General features: G+C 41.5%; 1 protein-coding gene across 1 annotated transcript in view; it reads right to left on the bottom strand.

Annotated features, from left to right (window-relative positions):
- The window catches only part of LOC109934869 (kelch-like protein 1), a 353,701-nt gene that overhangs the window by 54,806 nt on the left and 280,186 nt on the right, over window positions 1-18,709 (bottom strand). The window contains exon 8 of the mRNA XM_048598407.1: window positions 7,537-7,761. Coding sequence (XP_048454364.1) covers window positions 7,537-7,761 — 225 coding nt within the window. The remainder of the gene's footprint in view (window positions 1-7,536; window positions 7,762-18,709) is intronic.

The raw sequence follows: 18,709 nt of genomic DNA, 5'->3' as shown, positions 1-18,709 counted from the left end.
TTTCTGATGAAGGGTCTAGGCCCGAAACGTCAGCCTTTCTGCTCCTATGATGCTGCTTGGCCTGCTGTGTTCATCCAGCTCTGCACCTTGTTGTCTCACATATTGACAATTGTTGGCATTGCATGCTCATTCAACATGGTACTTTGTGATGTGGATTGAACAGCACGGTGGCTCAGTGGTTAGCACTGCTGCCTCATAGTGCCAGGTACCTGGATTCGATCCCAGCCTTGGGAGACTGTCTGTGTGGAGTTTGCACATTCTCCCCGTGTCTGCGTGGGTTTCCTCCCACAGTCCAAAGATGAGCAGGGTAGGTGGTTTGGCCGTGCTAAGTTGCCCACAGTGCTCGGGGATGTTTAGGTTAGGTGGGTTAAACATGGGAAATTAGGGGAATGGATCTGGGTGGGATGCTCTTCAGAGGGGCAGTGTGGACTTGTTGGGCCGAATGGCTTGTTTCCTCACTGTAGGGATACTACGATTCTATGAAATGCACAGAGTGAATTCCATTGAAACCAGACAAAATTTCCGGTTGCAGTTTTAACAGTGATTCGAGCAGACAGTCAGCAGCGCAAGGAGATGAACAATCAAGAGCCTGCTTAGACAAATGCGTGGCAAGGGTATATAAGGTCACATCTACAAGGGAAGAAACTCTTCAGACCTGGTAAGGGTAAGTACAGTAGCAAGAGTGAAGCTACATGAAGCAGGCGCACCAGTCAACACCAGGTGGTCACACATTACATCAGGCATCAATCAAATTGAGGAACAGTCCAAGTTAGAGGCTCAGCTACAGACAGTGAACTGGTACTGGAGGTTCCATGAGAGAAGTTAAAATCCCGGGAGGGCAAGGACAAAATGTGGTGGGCACCACAGGCCACTACCACCATTAGGGAAATCAGAAGCAATGCAATCGGCATGAATCATCTAGGGAAAGCTAAGTAAACCAAGTGCAGCCTCCAATATCAGCCTGGGGAATTGAGCACGGTCAGGCATCCAGTTATGGTGGTCACAGTCATGGAGTCTGCACATTTATGTGCAGGCAGTGGATCAGGATCAGCCCTGTAGGTCCAGTGCAGCCAGCCTGGGGAGTAGCCAGAACAATTGGGAAACTGCACTAATATCAGGCGGGGCTTTGCTCACTTATCGTTCAGGAATGTTCAGCTAAATTGCTCAAAGTGTGGGATTTCTGCCACTAAACGTCAAGTGGAGAAGGGGCTATCAGGGAACTGGCCCTGCTGGTGAGAAGTTGGGGAGCTTAATGGTGGGGAATTGGGGCAGAATCATAGGATATAGAGGTGATTACAATATGAAGGAGGCAACACAACATAGGAAGGAGGTAGAAGATAGTGCATTAGGGTGGGTGGGGTTTGCCATCAACAGTGAGCAGCACCCCCTGGATTCCTGGGTGGCTGAGAGGGTTTGAAATGGATGGAGGCCATACATTACAAGACCTATCATGTTAACTTTTTACAACTGGGACTGGAAGATAGGAGGTGTTCCGATGAACGAGGGCATGCAGGCTCAGGAAAGCGGTCAAGAAGGCATATGACATCCTTGCCTTCACCGGTCAGGGAATAAAATCTAAAATTTTGCAAGTCATCTTGCAGCTGTATAGAACTTTAGTTAGGCCACATTTGGAATATTGTGCACAGTCTGGTCACCACATTACCAAAAGGATGTGGAGGCTTTGGAGAGGGTACAGAGGGAATATACTAGTTTGCCTGGTTTGGAGGCTATTAACCATGAAGACAGATTGGAAAAAGTTGGTTTGGTTTCACCCGAACAATGGAGATTGAGGGGCAATCAAATAAAGGTTTCCAAAATTATGACAGGCATGGATAGAATGGATAGTTAGAGTCTTTATTCCAGGATAGAAATGCCAGTCACTAGGGGACATAGGTTTAAAGTAAAAGTGGAAGTTTAAAAGAAATGTGAGTGGCAAGTTTTTACACAGAGTGGTAAGCACCTGGAATATGCTACCAGAGGAGGTGGTAGGAGCAGATACAATATCAACATTTAATAGGCATCTCAACAAATATATCGATAGACAGCAAATAGAGGGATACAGATTGCTTAGAAGCAAGGGGCTTTTAGTTTAGAAAGGTGTCACTTGTCAGCATAGGCTTGGTAGGCCAAAGGCCCTGTTACTGTGCTGTACTGTTCTTTGCTTAGTAATCTGAGGGTGTTAGGGTGGACAACGTGACTGAGGGAAAATGTTGCATGCAACAATGCGAGTGGTATGCATGAGCCTTGTAGGGAGGTCAGTGCTGTAAGTGAGTTAGAGGTAGCAGAGAGAAAGTGGTGGCACCTATCCTGTTGGAGCAGAAAAGGTCATTAACCCTTCTGCACTCATGGGCCTTCCTCAGAACTGAGGAGATGACACCGACCCAGGCGGCAACCTCAGATCAGGCTGGCAGTGTCTGGTAGCAGAGTCTCCTTTACCAGTCCTGGGGAAGAGGATGGCCCTTTTCTATAGCATCCTGTCCACTAGGACCTCCAGATGTTTGCTGTAAAAAAGGGTGCCCATTTTCCCTTGTCACATGTCATCACATGCACCAGACTGCGCACAGTCCATGCAGCAGGGCAGCTCCAAAATGCTAGCACTTATGCGGGTGCTTTGTGGCTTTGGGTGGTCGCACCAGGAATGCTGATATTCCTGGATATCTAGGCAATGGTGAGAACTATGGTAAGTAAGTTACATTGGATTAAATTCACTCAAATTCTGAACTCAAGAAACCCTGGGCTTCAACTGAACCAGGAAAAGGCTGGTTGGGACAGACTGGGTAATATGCAAGCCCAGGGGCAGATGTGTGGAACAGGTGTTAGCTTGTAAAACTAAAAGGAAGATCCCCCTTCATGCCCCAGCTTAAACAATGGAAGCCAGACTGCAGGAAACAAACAACGTCGGACCTTCTGGAGCCTACAGAGACACAAAGCCTTTCAATTTCCAACCAGTGCTCAGGCGCAGAATTACTGAACATTCCACACCATTGTGCTACATGTAAACTGGTTTCACCTTTGGATGTAAGAAAATTCACACTACTCTTCAAAACCTGAGCGAATACCCATCCAAGGGAAATACTGAACATTCCAAACCATCGAAACTATTCACCTCAATCGAAAAGCCATTCCCACCTCTTCCAGTGATCAGGAAGCTCATTCTGCCCCGAGAGGAGGAACAATAGCTCAGCAGCTAATACCAGATTTGGTGGGAGATAAGGGGGCCTACAGCTGGGTATAACTGGGGGCCCCGATCCCAGCACTGTGCGCTGTGACACCAGCAACTAGGTGTGTGCTCTGTGCCCGCCCGGTGTGAGCGGTTTGCGAAAGCAGTTCGAGAGTCCGAACCAGAAGCAGGCCCCATACGCAAAGAAGTCCTTGAGCCAAAGCCGCGAGGAAGGGAAACGAGATCGGTCAGACTTACCGATTGAGAGAAAAGTTCCCATAGACGCCTCCCGAGTCAAGGACCCCGCGAACCCTCCACACCAAGAGCAACCCTCGCAACCACCGAACACCATCAACTCACCACAAGGCTTCACTCCATGTCTGGAGGCAACCAAAGGCATCCAGAGCCATAAGACACCGTCCGGGGCATCACCAGCAACATCCACCACCATCTAAGACAACAACCCACTCACAAGGACCACCAGAAAAGGAAAGAAACCCAAGGTACTCACCATCAGGTCTAACATACCTAACCACATCGGCGGAGACCACCAGGCTGACAGTATCAGCACCTATGGCCATCCACACAGCCCCGGCTACGGCAAGAGACAATGGACAAGAGCAAGTCAAAATCACGTTCCACTCCAGGGGTGAGCCTAAGGTCATTGGGACCCTCTAACCCAGCTTGGCTAGTCTAAGGTAGGGGAAGGTGGGGTTTGGGGTGGGGGGAGCAAACAACGTAGGGCACCCCTAAGGAAGGGAAGTGGGGTAGGACTGCGGATTAGCAAGTAATCTCTCTTTCTCTCTCTGTCAGCCATTAGGTAACAACCACTCACTGTTACTATTGAACCCATTGTGTCACGTCTTGGTTGCAAGGCTTAACTAGGGTCAAGTTAAATGTGAGACAGGCCTCAGTCAGTAACAGTCAGGTTTGGTATTCACTTTCCAGTTTTCCTGTTTCAATTTACTTGTTTTTAATAAAATCAGAGTTTTCTTTTGCCTCTGAAGCATCTGTCTCCTGTGTTTGCCACCACAAGACATTCCACTACATGATCCCAGTGTCAGAACCAGGGAGCTGGTGAACAATAAACCAGGCAGCACTCCCTACATATTGGCTGAGAGATGCACCAAAGGGATGTGGTAGGTACTTAAACATGTTAGTTTAGGCTGATAGCATGAGAAAACCCATGAGGGTTCGTGGAGAGAAATCCTCCCTAAAACAAATGATGCCATGAAAGTTTCAAGCCTTGACGCATTGAATGTTGACGTCAAGTTCATGTGAGTTCACGCTGTGCACTATGAGACCCCATCAGGAAGGATGAGAAATTGTGAGAAGAAAACCATAAATCACCAATAGGATTGATTGAATCTGTTATTATTGCTGAGGAAGAACCTTGTCAAGCTGCTGAGACTCACCAGCCAACTCGAGAGACAGAAAGCGAAACACACTGTCTGTTTTGAGGATGGCCCATCAAATCAAATGCCATTCAGAAAGTGGGGAGGCCACCAGAAAGCCATACTCTGGGATCAAAACCCTGGGAGCAGACACAGGATCTCATCTCATTGCCAGCTCTTCACAAAGGGGACCATGGCTACTGCTGCTTGAGAAGATTCACTGGAGACTCAGGAAGGCACAGTGACCTCGGTGAGAGGTAGGTCGTATGGAGGTATACTGGGGATTCGTGACGGGGTGTGGGGCAGTCAGAAGCAAATGAAATGTGAAGTGAGGTAGCACACTGTTGGCCCCCACCTTCCTGAAGTCCAGTCCCCCAATGAGGCAGGGTGGCTTGGATCAACAGCTCAGCGTCCTCCCTCTCACAAGTGATGAGCTGGCCACATGTTGATTAGAAATATTTTATGTGGTTAGACATGTTACACACAGTTTGGAACTAGATGGGACTTGAACACAGGCCTCTTGGTTCAGAGACAGGGACACTACTACTGTACAATATGGTCCTCTCTCCAATTAGTTCCAATGTCCTAGGCCTAACCTTCTTTAGTCACTTTATCAACAGTCTCCCTTCATCGTTGGGTCAGAGGTGCGGAAATTTGCTGATGATTACATTGTTTAGAACCATTCACGATTCCTTGGATACTGAAGCAGTCTATGTTCAAATGCAGCAAGACCTGGACAATATATACACTTGAGCTGACAAATAACAAATAACATTTGTGCCACTTAATTGTTAAGCAATGACCAACAGAAGAGACTATACCCATCTCCCCACGACATTCAATGGCATTACCATGACTGAATCCCATACTATCAACATTCTAGGGATTCATTAACCAGAAACTGAATTGGATTAGCCATTTAAATGCATTAGCTACCATAACAGCTCAAAGCCTGGGAATTCTGCAGTGAGTTACACATCTTCCAAATATGTGCAACATGTCTGACCAGGTTGATCAGAAATAACATTCATTCATAGAAATGTTCAGTGAAACCTGACTCTAACCTTTTCCAACCAATATACCCATCAGAATTATTTTCTGCAAAATTTTAATTTATCTCTGAATTTCAGAATGGTATTTTTGCATGACCAGTCCGAGAATCATCCCATTCCTCACTCTCAACATGTGCTTGGTAAAAATAGTGACAAGATTGGAATGAGTTAAAGAACTAAACTTTTTTGAGTCTTGCTTTGTTCTTCGATTCCATTTGAAGACACACTCCCCGAAGCCTGTTCATCATCTGCAAAGCAGAAGTTAGGAACGTGATGGATTACTCCCCATTTGCTTGGACCCGTGCAACTCCAACAACATTCAAGTAACTTGACAGCATCCAGAACAAAGCATCCCACTTCATTTTCACCGCATACACCAACAATCCCTCTATTCACCACTGATGCTCAGCTGTGGTGTGTACCATCCACAACACTCACTGTAGCAATTCACTAAAGTGCCTTCGACAGCAACTTCCAAACCTACACCCACTATGACCAAGAGGACAAAGGCAGTAGATATATGGGAGAACCACAATCTGCAAATTCCCCTCCAGGCCACATACCATCCTGAATTGGAAATGTATCACCCTTCCTTCAGTGTTGCTGAAAGGACAAAATTTGGAATTCTCTCCCAAATGACAATTTGGGTCCACCCGATGGCTTGCAGTGGTTCAAGAAGACAGATCGCCACCAACTTCTCAAGGGCAACTCATTATGTGCAATGAATGCTGGCCGAGCCAGCAATGTCCACATCTCAGGAATGAATAATAAAAAAAAGGTATTTACACAATTATTCTCTAATTAGTACAGAATCCTCCAAGTATCAGATATGAAAATGAAGCTCATACACTGAAAATAATAGAAACACAAAAACAGGAGCATAGTAGTCCATTCGGCCCTTAGAGCCTGCTCCACCATTGGATACGATCATTGTTGATTGGCTGTGGTGACTTACTAACGAGTAAGTCCAGTTATGATAGTCTAGTTAGTGTCTTCCTTAATACTGTGCAGAAATACATTACATTTTCTATGAATGGATTAAATATTCAACTTGAACTGTTTCTAGACTACAATAGAAATTGCAAATCTAGCAAATATGACTACTTTTTATACCAGTCATCTTCCTCTTGTAATATATTAAATTCCACTAACATAATCAGAGAACTAAAGTCATTAAACTAAAACTTTAAACACGTTCAACTACATCACATCCTTCATTGCATTGCAAATTCTATACTGCTCATATATTCATATTGCAAAAACAGGGATTTATTTTTATTCAAGGCTGTTGTCAAATAAAACCTGAAATTCATGCCTGATGTCGGGGTTTGCTGCTAAACTTTAGATTTTATATGTCTCTTGTTCTCTGTAAATCAAGATTGATGAGAACTGAAATTATTCCATGACTGCCACAGGAATTATAATGCTCCTCAGGGATTCTCATATTTACCTCAGAACATTCGCTCAGTTTTTTCTTCTGTCTGAAACAAATAACTGTCAGCTTTGTTTAAATGAAAGGAAGGGTTACTTAAAGGAAGTGTCTGTCTTAGTTTGGCATTGTCAGTGGTGAAATAACTAGTCCCTCAGTTGCTCTGTCAGCATTGTGATGAAGAAAAACATAGGATTAATACACAAAACATTTTACAAATAAAATATCGAACGTCATTTGAGAGTGGTTGGAAAAAAGACTGGCTTTGTATGAAAATGTTCCATTTATCAATAAGTTTGGAAACTGTGAGAAATCAAACCAAATGATTGTAAATTTTCAACTAACAATGTGATTCTTTTTGGAGGGTGGGTGGGGGAAGACGGAAGATAATTCTCATTGGTAAAAATTATAACAGGACAGTTTTCAGTGATTACCATTCAGAATAGTCAACATTTAACAGTCCCATTCTTTTCCATGTACTGAAACCCGCACATTTCTTACCGAGACCATGTCTGTGAGTTGACATAGGAGGCAAAACAGTCCAGGTCTTTGTTTTAGGGTCGTAACATTCCACAGTGTTTAAAGTCTTCAGGCCATCTCTGCCTCCAACCACATAAAGTTTATCATCAATGACAGCCAGGCCAAATTGCAGCCGCCTGCCATTCATCACTCCGGCTTGGGTCCAAGTATTTGTTCTCAGGTCATATTTTTCTATTGTTGTGGCACCTGATAAGACAATTAGGGTGGTAAGATTGTAACATCACTGAGCATATTGGAATCCTGAGTACATATTTCACATGCAGCTGAAATAATGTCAGCACTGAGAGTAAGGACAACACATTTGAAACTCATGAAGATCTTTTTATGTGCAGATATTTGGAATTACAATTATTGCTGGCTGAACCTTCAATCATTAATTATTTCAATTAATAGTCTTTTACAATGAAGAAAGTCATGGTTCGAAATTTTACTTCTGCAACCGCATTGTTGACAGGATATCATGTAAAATAGAAGCCACAGATTGAACATCGGTATATTATGCATATCTTTGAAAATTGCAATTTTGTTACTTTAGTAATTACATTGCTCATATTTATACATCCCTGGTTTTCATTGCTCTAGCATTGACAGCCGTGCCTTCAGTTTCCTGAGCCCAACACTCTAGAATATCTCTGTATCACCAACTTTCTCTCCACTTTTAAGACTCTCCTTCATATCTACCTATTTAGTCAAGCTTTTGATCACCTATTCATTGTTTCTTTACACAGCTCACTGTTAAGCTTACTTTGATAAAGCTCCTGTGAAATGCCTCAGGACATTTAACTACATTAAATGTGGTTTATAATTGCAAATTGTTGGTCTGTCGCTAGCATTAATAACATGCCAAGATCTGGAATCACATTGTTAAAACATATAATGAATGAGTTGCACTGCTTTTGTTGATTAATCAAAACACTCTCAATATCCCATTTCGGTAACTTTTAATTGAGCTATCCTTTGTGAATATGCTAAATTAGCATTTCTCTGCAGTTGTTCAAAAAGGCAAATTGAACGAGCCAGCCCTTTAGAGAACCTTCTGAGTGATACAGGCTATAGATATTTTGCTGTCCAATGAAAGGAACAATAATTGCTTTCTGAAGAAGGGTCTAGGCCCGAAATGTCAGCCTTACTGCTCCTGTGATGCTGCTTGGCCTGCTGTGTTCATCCAGCTCTACACCATGTTATCTCAATAATTGACTCCTGCTCTAATCAATACAGTGTAAAACTAGAAGATTTAGTTCCTTTCACTGGTGCATGTATATGGAGTGACCAAGTTTCCATCAATTGTTGAGCAACTTAACACAAACTGGTCCAAATTATGCAAATGTTTATCTCTGGAAGAGTTTAAAACATGTTTTTTTTTCATTTAACCTACTTTCCTAATCAATCTGTTCAGACATATGATTATGCACCTCTGGAGCAGGTGGGACTTGAACCAGACCTCCCAGCCCAGGGGTAGGGATGCTAGACCACAAGATGGCCTTAAAGGATTAGTTGGGAAATCTGAATTACTCATCAAGTGACACTCCCATTATACCACCACATCCTCCTAAAACATGTTCCAAGTTGCTGAGTTAGCAAGAAAACGGTCTACCCATTTGTTTCTGTACCAGCATGCTAGGAATGAGTATGAATTAATATCACTGCCGCAAAGTAAAAGTTTTAATTTTAAGGTCCTTTGAATCTTAATAAGGATTCATAAAAATGTTGAATGCAAGTAGTATGATTATAGTTCTTACTCACTGTTAGGTTGCCATCATAATTAATTTAATTTTGAAGACATTACAATAACACTTTTAGTTTGCAGATTAAGCTCAACCTTATCTTAAAGATTTCAGAGTTTGGTTCCTTATGTTCTGAACCTATTGAATACTGATATTAGCAAGAACAGCTATTTCAACAAGTTCAGTGTGAGTCTGCAGATATCATCCTAGAATGTCCTTCTGAGGACTTTTAATTGAATATGGACTCATGTGCACATGATTTGTGGACAGGCAATGCTAGAATAAGGGTATTCAGTATGGACTATTCTTATAATATGCATAACTGCAAAAGTTTCAAAGTGTTCCCTTCCATTATGTGTTCTACAACACATTTTGAATTGATTGAACAAGAGCATATCTAACATGTTTTCTTAAATGACTATTACAATGACTTTCCATTACAGCTGTAATGCAATGATAAATAAAATGCAACGTAACCAAACAGCCCTGCAATTCACCCTCTTGTAGCAAAGCAAGACAACAATGTTCGTTATATGCAAAAGGCTTAATATTTAACTATTATAATAATTGAATTTATTCAGTAAAGATATGTTTTGCTGCTTACATAACACATTTAATATATATTAACTGGAATGTACCTTGCAATGTTATAAGGTAGCTGATAATATAAGCCTGAGACCTACAGTTATCAATAATTGTTTGCAATGTGCAGGGGGCCCTTGATTCACGAACATCCAACTTACAAAGGCTCATATTTCAGAATGTGATCTCATATTGGGATGTAATTTTGAAGATCCAATGTAGGAACGGGTGGGTCGTAGGTCCTGTTGCTGTGATGTATTGTATTGTTGTGTGGTGTTGTTTCCTATTTTTACAAATGGCTATTTAATATTATCCTGCATTGTGTTCTGACTCGCGTACAAATCAATTTGAGAATGGACTCAAGAACAGAACCTGTTCTCAACTAGAGACTCCTTGTATTTTCTTTTGGTGCAGAAGGAGGCCAATTAGCTCATTATGTCTGTACCTGATCTTCAAAGGAGTACCATTACCCAGTGTTGATCACTTGCTTTTTCTCCACAGCCTGTGGAGTTGAAGTCCTGTCCTCACATTGAGAGTATCCTTCATCATGCTTTATGTCACCATACTAAATGCGACAGACGTCAAACAGATCTAAAAATTCAAAACTGGTCTCAGATTTGAGGCCAACTCCAGCAATCACTCTGCCCAAGATCATCAAATTTAGCAAAGATGAGGAAATACACTTGAATCCTTTTTGTTTCCTATGTCCCATTCATGCGTCAAACTGTGGGGGTGTTTAGCATGATTCACCCTCCCCTCTGAGTCTGATGGATCCCTCTCACTCCCCATTCCTGTTGCTTTCAGGTTCTGGTTGGGGGCATATAATAAATAGGTGAACATCTCTTCTGTGAAGACAATCAATGAGCCACTGCAGGGTGCTCGTCCTCGGTGACAACCTCTGACTGACCTTCTGCCGCCTCAGTTTCCATCTCTGAGTCTGAGTCCCCACAGTCCTCAAGCTTTTAGTGGACAGAGTTTCCCATCCTCAAGTTGGTGTGAAGGATGTCAATGGTGAGATGTCTGTCGAAACAGTCACCTGTGTGAGGATTCCTGCTGACAGAGGTGGCCGTTGTATACTTTTGCAGTATTCTTCGTGCTTTTAACCATGTATGTTACCACAACCAAACAACTTCCCCATCACAACATCACCAGAACGAATTTTTTTTATTTTTTACTATCAACCACCACCAGTAATCACCCGTGCAGCCAATTAGAAGTTTTTTTTGAAGAATAACTTCCGGAATCCATGGAAAGCCATCACCAAAGTTCCTTACATAGAACATATTTCCCTGTTTAAAATGGCAGCAGACACAAACGTAACCGAGGATGAGGGGCAGACAGTCGACAGTTATGACCCCATCCACAGTCTATGGTACAGCTTTGTAGATATTTTCTAATCAACCTGTTTCAGAGACATTATCACTCACATCTGGAGCAGGTTATAGAGTCAAACAGCACGGAAACAGACCCTTCAGCCCAACTCCAACTTTCATAAACTGAATTGGTCCCATTTTCCTGCATTTGGCCCATATCCCTCCGAACCTTTTCTATCCATGTACCTGTCCAATTGTCTTTTAAACATTGTAATTGTATTTGCCTCTACCACTTCCTCTGGCAGCTCGTTCTATGTATGAACCACCCTCCATGTGAAGTCATTGCCCATCAGGTCCTTTTTAAATCTCTCCTCAAATCTACGTCCTCTCGTGGGACTTGAACCGAAGCTTAAAAGATTGGCACACGACTGCTATGCCACAAGAGCCCTCATAAAGTGAAGAACAGGCACCACCGGAATCTGAACCCAGGATCTCCTGCTTATTTGGCAGCGGCTTTAAACATCTAAGCCATGGCACCACCATGGGTTTGCTTCATTTTTTTTCCTTCTATATCTGGAAGTGCAATCATACGCAACCGAAAGACTGTCCCACCAGCAAATCGCTGCAACTTTTTATTCTTGTTTTTAACTATGAACCACCACTAATAATCACACATGTAGCCAATGAGAAGTTGACATGCTAAGCCCCTTATGGGCAATGCGGACCATCAAAAGTGAGGGGTGGGAGCTCATACTCGAAAAGCTCCACAAGCAGATTGATTAGTGATTCCCCGTGGCCTTGTCAGGTTTATCACAGTGGAATTTTTTGCGGTCCTGGAGGCAAACTGCTTGTACATCTCACAGAAGGAAAGTCAGCTGGAAACCAACCCACTCCTTGTAAACCAGTCCCACAACCATCCTGCATTGCAGGCAGGTTAAGTTGGCTAACACTGGGACTTCAACACTCCTCCTTACTTGGAACCAAGTCGCACCCTCAGGAGCTGCTGCAGGCAATCTGATTGGCTGGCAGCTCCTTCAACCCCAACAGCATCTGAGCTCAGTTGCGGCTGTTTGCGGAACTGCCGGGAGAAACATCCAGAAAATCATGGTCATCCAAGTAAGATAAGTCCCAGAGTTTTAGGGAGTAGAGGGAACTGGGCAGGCAGCACAGAAGGATGGGGAGGTTGGAAAGCAACCTTACAGGCTGCATGTGATGCATGCAAGGTAACCTCTGAGTGAGGTTCCTCCATTCCTTCTCATATTTGTTTATGTAAGCTGATGCCCGACTGTGAATGTGGGCTGTGTTATAGCACAGGTAGTACTGTCATTCAGGTCAATAGGCTTATTAACCACCCACCTAGTATAATGGGAGTGAGACAAGCTCATGTGGCATAGTGGTAGTGTCCCTACCTCTGTTCCAGAGATGTTGTAACATATCTAAACATGTTGTTTAAAAATGTCCAGCTGGAGTCTTGAGGTACAATGGTAAAGTCCCTGCCTCTTGGCCAGAAGATTCAACTTGTGTGCCACAGCGTGCCTGAACCTGTTTATTAAAAGGATGATCTTGTAGTGTATCGGTGGTGTCCCTTCCAGGTTCAAGTCCCACCTGCTCCAGGAATGTGCAATAATGTCTCTGGACAGAATCATTGGAAATTATCTACAAAGAAGGGTTGGTGGAACCACTATTAGCTGGTAGTGGTTGATTCTGCACTACAGAAAAAAAGGCTGACTGTCCCAAAATCCAAAACAGTGTGACATTAGGAAAGATATAGTCAAGAAAAGCTGGAAAATTAATGGCCTAATCAATTATTAATTGTTGCAATGCATATTTTAGAAGTGATGGGCTTTTCATTAAAAAGCTTATGCGTCACCTCTGAAGAAAAATTACTTCACCGCCTAGAAACATGGGAGAAGAAACAGGTTATTTCAACGCCTTTATCCTGCAGCTCCACTGGATCATAGCTGATTATGTACCTCATGCTGTTTCTGTGTGCCATTCACATATCTCTTGATGTGACAAGTAACAAGAAATATACCAATTTCTATCTTGAACATATTCAATGACTGAGCTTCAACAGTCCCCTGAGGAAGGGAATTTTAAAGATTTACCACACTCCAAGTGAAGATATTCCTCCTCCTTTCAGTCATAAATACTTTGCCCCTTACTTTAGACCATAAGAAATAGGAACAGGAGTAGACCATTAGGCTCCTTGAGACTGCTCCGCCATTCAATGGGATCATGGCTGATCAGAAATTCATGTCAACTTTCCTGCTCTTTCCCATCACTCTTGATTCCCCTATTGATCAATAATCTATCTCAGCCTTAAATATACTCAAGGACTCTGCCCTCACAGTTCTCCATGTTAAGAAATTCCAAAGACTCTCAGCCCTCAGAGAGAAAAAAAATTCTTTTCATCTCAGTCTTAAATTGACACCTCTTAATCCTGGGACTGTCAAGCCCCTTAAAAATCCTATTTGTGTCAATGAGATCATCTCACATTCTTTTAGTAGAGTACCAACCTGTTTAATCATTGCTTATAAGACAATTCCTCCATACATAGTGAAGCTTCTCTGAACTGCTTTTAATGAAATAATACATTTTCCTTAAAAGCAGGAACAAAACTGCTCAAAATACTTCAGATGTGGTATCACCGGCACTTTGTAGACTTGCAGTAAGACTTCCCTAGTCTTATACTTCAACATTCTATTAACCTTCCAGATTACCTGCTGCACCTGTGTACTAGCTTTCTGTGTTTTGTGCACAAATACCCCTAAGTCCCTTTGTTTTGCACCTTCTGCAGTTTTTCCCCATTTAAATAATGTTTTGTTCTTTTGTTCTCCCCTCCAAAATGAACAACTTCACATTTTCCCACATTATTCTCCACTTCACAACTTTTTGCCCACTTACATAACTTATAAATTTCTCTCTATGAACAGTTTGTACCCTATCCCAACCCTCCTGTCCATCTATTTTTGTGTCATCTGGAAACTTGGCTACTTTACATTCACTGCAAGTCATAAAGTAAATGTTTGCAGTCCCAGCACTGATCCCTGTGGAACCCCACTGGTCACAGTTACCAACCCTTTATTCCCACTCAATGTATCCTGCCCAAAAGTCAATTCTCCGTCCATGCCAATATACCACCTCCAACAGCCTGGGCTCTTACCTTGTGAATTAATCTTTTGTGAGGTACCTTGTCAAACACCTTCTGGTACTCCAAATACAACACAAACACTGTGACACATCAGGGAGGAAAAGAGTTACCAGATGCAGTGTTTCAGGAGGCAGTTACACTCCTTAGATTAAATACCTGATGAAGGAGCAGCGATTTCAAATAAACCTGGTAGATTGTAACCTGGTGTCGTGTGACTTCTGACCTAAAATTTGGTCAGTGGTCAGGGACTGGAGGTGTGACTATGAGCAAGGTAGGTAGAAGGATCCAGGACGTATTGCTGAAGGAGACTTAGCTCTTGCACTTGTCTAACAGGTTTGAGATTCTCGTTCTCTGTCTGGTTGTGAGGAGAGGCTGTAGGGAGGATAAGTAAACTGAACATAGCACCATGGCACAGGGAGCCATTTAAGAGAGGTCAGAAAAGAGAAATGCAGTTGTAATCAGGGATAGTTTAGCCAGGAGAATAAATACTGTTCTCTGTGGCAAGGATTAAGAGACCCCGCCAGGTGCCTGGGTTCAGGAAATCTTACCTGCACTGCAGGGAAATTTGGAATGGGAGGGGAAAGATCCAGTTGTTGAGGTCCATTTAGATACCAACAATATAAGAATAAAGAAGAAAGAGGTTCTGCTGAGGGAAAGTGAGCATACAGGGGCCACATTAAACAGCAGAACCAAAAAATGAAATAATCTCCAGTTTACTACCTGAGTCACAAGCTAATTTGTACAGGGTTAACAAGATTAAAGAGGTAAATGTGTCACTCCAAGTTTGAATTCATGGGACACTTGCAACAGTAGTGAGGTTGGAAGGAGCTGATCCGATGGGATGAGCTCCACCTGCATCATGCTGGGTCCACATTCCTGGCCAACTAGATAAATAGAGCTGAGCAAAGGGCTTTAATCTAAATAGTGTGAGCTGGGGCGGATGTGGTTAGGCCCAGTTGTATGGAAAATTAGAAAATCAAAGGTAAAGGAGTAGGTAGATTGCAGGGTTGTGAAGGATCTGATTGTTACCAGAAAATAAAAGGAAGGAATGTCATATTCCACAAGAAAGCATAAAATTTCAGGGAAATTTGATCACAGAACAAATTTAAAAGCTTTGTATCTGAATGCACAGAGCATTCAAAATAAGGTAGATGTACTGATGGTGTAAATCAAGGTAAATGATTATGATCTCATAACTATACACAAGCATGGTTACATGGAGATCAAAAGTGGGAACTTAATATTCAGGGATATTTGATCCTTTGGAAAGACAGGAGGGTGGAAAAGGTGGTGGGGTAGCACCATTAAGTAGGAGCATATAAAAAGAACACAGCAATAATTATGAATAACTTTAATCTTCATGTTGATTGGGATAATCAAATTGGAAAGGGTAGCTATGACAATGAATTCATAGAGAGCATTAGGGACAGTTTCCAACAGCAATATGTCATGGAGCCAAGCAGGAAGCAGGAGACTTAAATAGGGTAATGATGCAGGGTTATTAAATCAGCTTTGAGTAAAAGATCTGCTAGGAAATAATGACTTAATATTTAGTTTGAGAATTAGTAACTTAAGGTGGAAACAACTGTGGTTAAATTAAATAAAGAGCATGACAACGAAATGAGGGTAGAGTCAGTTGAAGTGAATCAGGCGATAGATTAGCAGGAATGACAAAGATAAAACAGTAAGGAGGAAAGATTCTGAAAGAGGGATAAATAAACCCTGGCTCAAGAAGGACATTAAGGAGAGTATTAAGTTGTCTCGGGAGATTGTTTTGGGGACTAAGGAAATGGTCAGAAAGTTAAACAGATATTTTGCATAAGGCTTTATGATGGAAGATACTCTGAAAATCCTACTAATAAAGAATTGGGGAGAGGAACTAAGTACCAGCACCATCAGCAGAGAAGTAACATTCAACAAACTAATGAAGTCTTAAATTTGATTGCCCTGATGGCTTGCATCCTAAGATCCTTAAAGAGGTAGGTACGGAGTAGATGCATTGTTTGTAATTTTCTAAAAATCTTTGGATTCTGGAGAAATACCAGATGACTGGAAACTACCAATGTGACATTCATACTCAAAAAGAGAGGGAGGCAAAAAATGGGTAGCTGCAGGCCAATTAGCCTAACATTTATTGTTGGAAAAGTATTGGGATCATTATCAAGGAAATAGGAGCAGAACATTTGAAAAAATTGTAATCTAATTAAGCGGAGTCAGTATAGCTTCATAAAATGGAAATCACGTCTAACTGATTTATTAGACTTTTTTAAGGAAGTCACAGTTTAATCCAAATAATTTAATGCTGAATTCTTCCTCCTATATCAGTGGTAATGGCTCCACTTATTTGTTTATTTAAATGTGTTGTGACATTTTACTGCATCGTTGCTGAATTTGGAGTTTTGATCTTTACTCTGTTTGCATTAATTTAGCATTTATCTCACTAACACATCACCAGAGGAATGTTGGTTCTATGCCACTTTAAGTTACAATACTATTTGTGGTTGATTTAACAACTGACTCTCAATGCTTCTATTTTGTGCTATAATAAGTTCATACACCACATAGTTTTGCAACGCAGGGAAAAAACTATTTCTTTTGTGCACATATTTCACTATAATGAACACCATTAAAAAAGCATGAAAATAATTTAACTACACCACTCTTAGTTTTTTGATTTGAACTTTTAGTTGCTTTATTTCTCTGACATTTGATGTCGAACTTCATAATCTGTTTCCTCTGGGGTTATCGGAAATGAAATAACATTTACTTTCCAGACGTTCCAAAAGGTCAGTGTAGCACCTGATCAAATACAACTTGGGCAAAAATAGCAATGATGCTATCATGAAAATGCATCTTTTAGAAGCTTGATCCCTGCTCAACATCATCTTTTGCTGTTGTCTCTAATTCTCTGGGCTGTTGGATTGACTTTTTGCTACAATTATTAAGAATGCTCTGTCCATAGGTGCCTTCTCTTTCCCTTCCTCTCATTGTCTCTTAAATAATCTTCACGTATCAAATACTTACTCACCTTGTGATCAATGTGTCCTTAGTTTACTTTGTTTATTTTCTGCTGACTTTCTTTTAATCTTGATTTAAACAATGGTATCAATGATGACAGTGGCTTCAAGAAATGATACTGACAGTTTGAGGGAATAGATACCATTAGAAAGTATTGGAGAATACTTGAGTTCGAATTATCCAAGTTAATTCAAGCTCCCAGGTGTCATAGGTGTCAGTAACTAATCATGGCTAATTTCACCAGTGATGTCACATGCAATCAACGGTCTAACCATAAATACTTGAAAAAGATGAGGAAGTTAATGAGGAATCTTTATTGCTGATTCACACACCTTCTTATTGCAGGCATGAGCAATCAATGTCAAGGTGCTATCACATTATCAGATGATCACTTTGAATGACAAAGGAAACAATATGGATCAAATGATAACAAGGTATAGAGTTGGATGAACACAACAGGCCAAGCAGCATCAGAGGAGCAGGAAAGCTGACGTTTTGGGCCTAGACCCTTCTTCATTTTTCTGAAGAAGGGTCTAGGCCCAAAATGTCAGCCTTCCTGCTCCTCTGATGCTGCTTGTCCTGCTGTGTTCATCCAGCTCTACACCTTGTTATCTCAGATTCTCCAGCATCTGCAGTTCCTACTATCTCTGGATCAAATGATGACAACTCCTGTCTAGGAATATATTTTCTAAACATCTTTTCAGCATGACAAAGAGGGGCCAAAATCTTTGTAAACTCATTTGAACAGATAAGTGGATAATTTGGTTTGTGCTTGTTAACACATAACCCAATGATATAAATGACAATGGAAAACATTTTTATGCCAAGTACACTGATATTATCATAACAAAAATGTAAATTGACTCAAGTCATATTTTCATGAACGTGGTGTCAATTCTAAATTTTGCATTTTTATTCAATCATTGCCCAATCTTATTCCTTTACTTTCTCTTAAATAGTGAATGTTATCAGAATCGAATTACTCAAATCAACAGTACCTCAGCCAAATGTTACCACTCTTCTTACATATAAACCTAAACAATGAGAACTAGCAGAATATTTAACCAACAACCGAAGTATTTACTTGTCCCATTACCATCCCACACTGCCTACAATTATTGCACCTTTGGTTATTCAACCTGTCATGCTGACCATCCTACCAGACCTTCCTTTCTGTTCTTGCCTATCCTTCTTTCCTTACCTTGTTTTTGTGAACCTACAGCCTATGCTCCAACTCTGCTGGGTATTTTGAGTATTTTCCATTTTTCTTATTTATGCAGAGATATGTTATAACTTCCACATTGCTATCATCATGTAGAACAGCACAAATCAGGGGTCCATCA

The sequence above is a fragment of the Rhincodon typus genome, chromosome 6, assembly GCF_021869965.1.
Source record: "Rhincodon typus isolate 14 chromosome 6, sRhiTyp1.1, whole genome shotgun sequence".
Taxonomy (NCBI): Eukaryota; Metazoa; Chordata; class Chondrichthyes; order Orectolobiformes; family Rhincodontidae; genus Rhincodon; species Rhincodon typus.
Note: the sequence above shows the minus strand (reverse complement) of the source record. Positions and strands in the feature narration are given on the sequence as shown.